Source organism: Suricata suricatta, chromosome 8 (assembly GCF_006229205.1).
Source record: "Suricata suricatta isolate VVHF042 chromosome 8, meerkat_22Aug2017_6uvM2_HiC, whole genome shotgun sequence".
Classification (NCBI taxonomy): domain Eukaryota; kingdom Metazoa; phylum Chordata; class Mammalia; order Carnivora; family Herpestidae; genus Suricata; species Suricata suricatta.
In genome coordinates, this window is record NC_043707.1 from 133,591,015 (window position 1) to 133,597,014 (window position 6,000).

The 6,000-nt window shown below is 60.5% G+C and overlaps 1 protein-coding gene across 1 annotated transcript in view; it reads right to left on the minus strand.

Annotated features, from left to right (window-relative positions):
• DISP3 (dispatched RND transporter family member 3) overlaps positions 1-6,000 on the minus strand; it is a 49,015-nt gene that overhangs the window by 8,560 nt on the left and 34,455 nt on the right. The window contains exons 10-14 of the mRNA XM_029945913.1: positions 5,054-5,330; positions 4,173-4,309; positions 2,924-3,108; positions 1,042-1,172; positions 789-961 (exon numbers count right to left, since the gene is read on the minus strand). Coding sequence (XP_029801773.1) covers positions 789-961; positions 1,042-1,172; positions 2,924-3,108; positions 4,173-4,309; positions 5,054-5,330 — 903 coding nt within the window. The remainder of the gene's footprint in view (positions 1-788; positions 962-1,041; positions 1,173-2,923; positions 3,109-4,172; positions 4,310-5,053; positions 5,331-6,000) is intronic.

Consider the following 6,000-nt stretch of genomic DNA (forward strand, 5'->3'; position numbering starts at 1 on the left):
TGCTGGGGGGGTGGGGGGTCCCTGCCGGGGCCCACGCTGTCGGGCTCCTGCTGCCGCGCACCCTGCACGGGTCCCCGAGGCTCACCCTGCTTTTACCCACAGGCTCTCACCCGAGCTTCCGCTCTCGCCCCTCCCTCTCTCTGCACATCCAAATCCCTCACCACCTCCCCCCCACCGTGTGCTTTGTCTCCTCCCTGCCTCCACACCCTCTTCCAAACACCTGGAGACCCTCGGTCTGGACCAATCACACAGATCTCAGACTGTGCTGGCTCTGGGATTACTTCGGGAAAGATCCTGGATACCCAGCCGGACTGGCTTCTCAAGGCGGGAGCTGTGACTCCCACGACCACGGCCCTTCCTGCCACGTGCTTAGCACCCACTCTGTCCCTTCAAACACCCGAGAGCCCAGCACAGGGCACAAGTGTGTGCGAGGGGAGGAGCAGAGAGGTCAGGCACACAGCAAGGGCCGTGGGTGCAGGGAGGACTTCCCGCAGCGAGAGGAGGAAGGAGGGGGGTTACACACCTGCATCTCCTTTAGCCTGGTTCCAGCCCCTCATGGGGAGGGACCCCCAGCTTGGGCCCAAATGCACCCAGATTCCTCAGCTCAACCCTGATCACTCCTCAAGAGAAACAGTGCCCTCGAGGGCCCGTGGGGGGCCCATCTGCGCTTCGGGAGCAAACCAAGAGGGGGTGTGGGGAGCGGGGCTAGTGGCCACGGGAGCTGGTGCTGGTTTGTGAGCCTGGTGCAGCTGGGCCCTCTGGCATCCGCCCAAGGTGGGCCCACGTACCGGGTCTCCGATGACATGGTTGTCCACTTGCCGCGTGCGGTTGATACCAATGATGCCGAAGACCACGAAGACCATGGCCCCGGTGTCCACCAGTGGCCGCACGGCTGGCTTCCCGCAGCCCGTGTTCACGCAGGGGTTGAAGCCGAAGGTGGCTGAGAGGCGGGCCTTAGGCACTGCAGAGGGAGTCACGTCGGTACCGGAGGGCGGGGCCTGGCCTCCCCAGGCCCCAAGCCGGCCTCCCCCGCACGCGTACCTTTCTCACTGGGTACGTAGAAGAAGCCTTTGGTCGGGCCATCGGGGCTGGAGCTGAGCAGGCAGCCTGGAGGCGCGGCGCACACACGCCCGTGGAAAGGGGGCTTGTGGGACTGAGCAAAGTACACCTTCCTGTGGAGGCAAAGGAGCGGGGCTGAGGCTGGGGAGGCCAGGAGCCTGGGAGGCGAGGCAAGCGCAGCCACGTGTGGCTGTAGGCAGGGGCTGGACCAGTGCAGGGGACGGACTCAGGTCTCCAGCATAAGGGTCTGGTCTCAGGTTGGGGGCTGGGCTTTGGAGGCCACTACCCCCAGGGCTGCCCAGCAGCCTCCCCGCTGTGTCTCCCCACCTGGGGCATGAGGCATGGAGACCGGCAGTTTCCAACAATCATGCAGGGCACGCAAGAGTTCACAGAGGGTCCCCAGGCCAGCCTCAGGGTTTCCGCTCCGAGGCACCCTCGCCTTAACCTGAACTGAGCTTCGAGATTCTGAAGCAAGGGCTCCACAGTTAGCTTGCTCACCACTGGGCCTGATGCAGCCCAAGGTTCTTTCTAGAATGTTCTGAGCTCGTCCAGGCAGCCTGAGCCCAGTTGCTTTTGCGTACGTGCAGAACAAGCCCAGCCCTGGCCTCAGGCGAGGGCAGGCAGAGGGGTCCCCCCGTCCCCGAGCCAGGGTCCCTCAGGCTGGAAGGGTCCAGTGAGCCCATCACGGTCTCCCCCCCAACACCCCCACCCCCGTCCACACCACTGCCCTCTGCCTCAAGTGCTGTCCAGCCTTTGTGGGTGCCTGGCGCCCAGAGGCCAGCCTGTTAGGGACTGCAGCCCCACGTGTCACCAGCACAGGGCCCGCACGGCCACTCTCGGAGCAAAGCGCTACTCTTCTTTCAGGGCACGTGTCATCATTTGTAACGACACTGCGGCTGACTTGTTAGCTGCCGTCTCCCGCCAGCCAGCCTAAGGGCGGCAGCCACATCTGTCCTATTTACCACCGTATGCCCAGCACTAGCACGGTGCCGGCACACAGTTGGTGCCCCATGTTTGTGACATGAATCAACAACGAAATACAGCCTTAATGGAGAAATGAGTGTGGGATCAGAACATAAGGATAAAAGCTGGTGAAAAGGTGCCCCCAGATGCTCAGAGACACCCCCCCCCACCGCCCCCATGCACGGGCACAGAATCCCATCGCTCATGAAGAATTTGGGGGCACTTAGGTCATGCCAGGCACTAGGCAAGGCTGAGTATACAATAGGTCAATATAATAGACACAGTCCCTCTTCTGTCTCCTCTTGGCATTAATACAATATTTTCTGAATTGATTACATTCAAAGAAAGGGTGAAGCGTGCCTTCGAGAGGACGTACAGAGCATACGTCCATTCAATCAGAGAGTGTTAATGGAGCACCCGCTTGGTGTCAGGGTGCCGGGCGGGAGGGACAGAGCAGGGGGAGCGGTCAGGGCGCCCGCGGAAGGACGCCTGCGTGCCCCCGAGGAACCACAGCTTTGAACCAGCCGGGCAGGGTGACGGGGCCAGAACGGGAGCAGGGGGTACCCCGCATGCAGAGACGGCGCATGGCTCTTCTGGACGGGCAGGGCGGCCTCTCCCCAGGGGGGACATCTGAGTAGACAGCTGAGCCCTGGAGACAAGTCAGCACATGAGGTGTGAGACGGGGACGGCTTGGCTTGCGGAGGAGCTGCGGGGCCAGCCCGAGGCAGAGCGGCAGCCGGGGGAGCAGGGACGCCGCCCGCTGTCCCCACGCCCCGGTCCCGGGCCCAGAACCAGGGGACTGAACGCATGTGTGCACACAGCCAGGGGTTTCCTAAAGGCGCCTGCTGACTTCCGGGGGGCTGGGCTGGCCGATACCGGCCTGTCCACGAGGCCCTGTTACCGGGTGTGCTGCTGCTCCTTGGCGGCCGCATAGAAGCTGAAGTCAAACTTCCAGCCCCGCTTGGCGTCACAGGCCAAGGTTGTCACCATCCACTTGCGGGAGGGGCTCGCCGCCTGGAGCAGCCCTACTGTAGACATACAAGCGGTCAGCTTCTTGGTGAAGTTACCCAAAGGCGCTCTATATACCTAAGCAGTGGAGCGACAGAGACAAGACACGTGACTCCGGGGGGCTGTCTCGGCCTGGGTCCGGCCTCAGGCTCCCCACCCTCCCTCCAAGGCTGGTCCCACCCCGTCCCAGCCCCCAGAGTTGGGGGCAGAGGCTCTGGAGGCCTGGGTTCGAGTCTGGACATTGGACAAATCCTTCCCTCCCTGTCTGAGCCTCAGCCCTTTCTGCAGCTGAGCCCCTACTGTGTGCCAGGCCCTAGAGCGCACAGTAGTCAGCAACAAGGGCTTGGTCCCTGCCCCCCCGGAGCTGCCAGTCACGATGGCTTTAGGTTCTTTTAAGGGCTGTGAATTCAAGAGTCAGGATCATAAGACGCAGGATAAATGGGCAGGGGAGGAGGAGGGCGAGCCGAGAAGTGAGCCAGCACAGGGCTCTTTGAGGAGGGGACAGCTGCGCTGAGGCTCAGCTGTGAGGGGCCTGCCATGCATTAAGCTGGAAGGGAAGTTTTCTAGGGAGTGGGAACAGCAGTGCAAGGGCTCAGAGTCAGGAAACCCCTCAGACATCTTTCATATGGAAATAGAAACCCTGAACACAGGAAGTGACGTAGGTAACTGTCATCCTGGAGGGTGTAATATGTCAAAGAAACAGATAACTCCTGACTTGGCCTGGGTTGGCCCTCAGAGGCTCTCTCCTGGGGCGGGGGGGTTAGCTGCTAAGAACCGCCACATAACTGCCACTCACTGAGCACTTGCTGTGTCTTACGTGCCGCTCAGGCCTCACCCCACATACCTTCAGCCCTGGCTGTGTTTTAAGCACCCCGTTTCACAGATGAAGAAACTGAGGCTCAGCGAGATTAAGTAAGCTGCCCAAAGACAGACAGACTCGAACCCAGGTCTGGCTGACTTGGAGGCCCATGCTGTCACCACTCTGTAGGCGCCATAGACCTGGCTGGGAGAGGGTCCTCATCTGCCTAAAGCTGCTCCTTCCTCGCAGTCCCTGCCTCCCACGTGGCCAATGCCCACCAGTGCGGCGTTGAGGGCCCCCTTCCCTGGTAGCGGCGGTTCGAATCCCGGCATCCCAGACTCACCTGAAAAGAGGGCACCTCCCCGTCCCCGGGGGACACGATCTGCCAAGGGGCGGGCAGGCTGGCATTGAGGGAGAACCTGTACACGGCCGGGTGGCCCTTACTCTTCACCTTGGAGACATACACGGTGCCTGGGGAGTCTGGGAGACAAACGAAGGATGGAGGAGGAGTGGACAGTCACCCTGCCTCGCCTCCCTGACCCTGGAGCAGCCCCTCTCTGTTCTGTTGAGAGAGGAGCTGGGCCCTGATGTGGGCTCATCTCTGAATGCCCACTCTGCTCCTCTCTACTGGGCTCTGAGCCCACAGCAAGGCGGGGGTGCTGGTGGTGGACGTGGGGGTGGGCTGGTGGCACAGGTGAAGGGGAGGTGGCAGTGGTCACCAGGATGGGGTTGCAGCATAGGTGGAGGGAGTGACGGGGATGGTGTGAGTCATGGTGACAATGTGCAGTGTGGGCTCGGGGAGCGGGCTGAACAGGGGGGCTGGAGCTGGGCATGACCATGGTAGGCACAGAGGGGGGATGACAGCCAGGGGGTGACAAGGACACACAGAACTGCCCCAGAGGGGGGCTGATTCCTACACGTGTCCCGGCACCCCATCTCTGGCGGACCCCCGGGTAGGGACCCCCAGCTTCCAGGGCTCAGGACACCCCTGCCCTCCCCCAGACACTCAGGGAGGGTCCAGCACACACGGCAGGTTCATGGGGCCCCGAGTTCACCCCCCACAACCCAACGCTTCCTCAGTGACCCCAAGAATACAGACTCTTGTTCTCCCAGGAGATCCAGGGAATGAATGTAATCTGCTGTCTCCACGGGACTCCCACACCCCAGCATCAGGCAGGATGCCCCCCAATGTCCCATTCCAGCCAGAGCACACTCCCTGCTCACCCTGTGGGGTGGCCTCAGGCCGGGTCGCCCAGGGGACCCCTGAGCCCCGCTTCTTCTTCTCCAGGGACGTCCGGATGTTGTTCTGCAGGCTGTGGGGCTTTTCCTGGAAGAGACCTGCCCCCCCCCCACGTTGTTGGGGACACCAGGGTGTCCTGGTTGAGCCCGGCAGGGGAGGGCAGAGACTGGGACAGATAACAACCATAGGGACGTGGGCTTTAGGGCCCTGGGCTTGGGGGAGGGGTGTCAGGCGTCTGAAAGAAATTGGATGGAACTGAAAAAGTGCCAAATATCGAATTTGCAGGAATATTTTTTTTGAAATTTTAACGTTTATTTATTTTTGAGAGAGAGAGACAGAGTATGAGTAGGTGGGGGGGAGGGGGTGAGAGAGAGGTAGATGCAGAATCTGAAACAGGCTCCAGGCTCTGAGCTGTCAGCACAAAGCCCAATGCGAGGCTCGAACTACTGAACTACAGGATCATGACCTCAGCCAAAGTCAGATGCTTAACTGACTGAGCCACCCAGGCGCCCCTGATTTTGCAGGAATCTTAAGGCAAGAAAAAGGCACCTGTCAGCTCCACCCAGAGAAAGACACCCTGATGCATTTCCTCCTCTTGGCCACGCCTCACGTCCCTGTTCTGGCAAACGGGGTGTCTCCGATGTCCAGAGGCTGGTGGAAGGCCCACACGGGATGCTGCATCTTGTGCATTTGGCTACATGTCTGGCTTGTGATAAACGCTCAATGAGTGGGAACAATTAGAAACAGAATGTCATCAACCAGCACAGAGGACAGGAGACTGTCTCCTTTTGGCTCAAGCACTGAGGATGAATTTTCTGTTTTCTTTTGTTGTTTTCTAATGAGAGAAATTTGACACCTTCAAAGATGCAATCTTCACAATAATTCTAGAAGGTCGCTATCATGAACCCCACTTGACAGAGGAGAAAGTGGG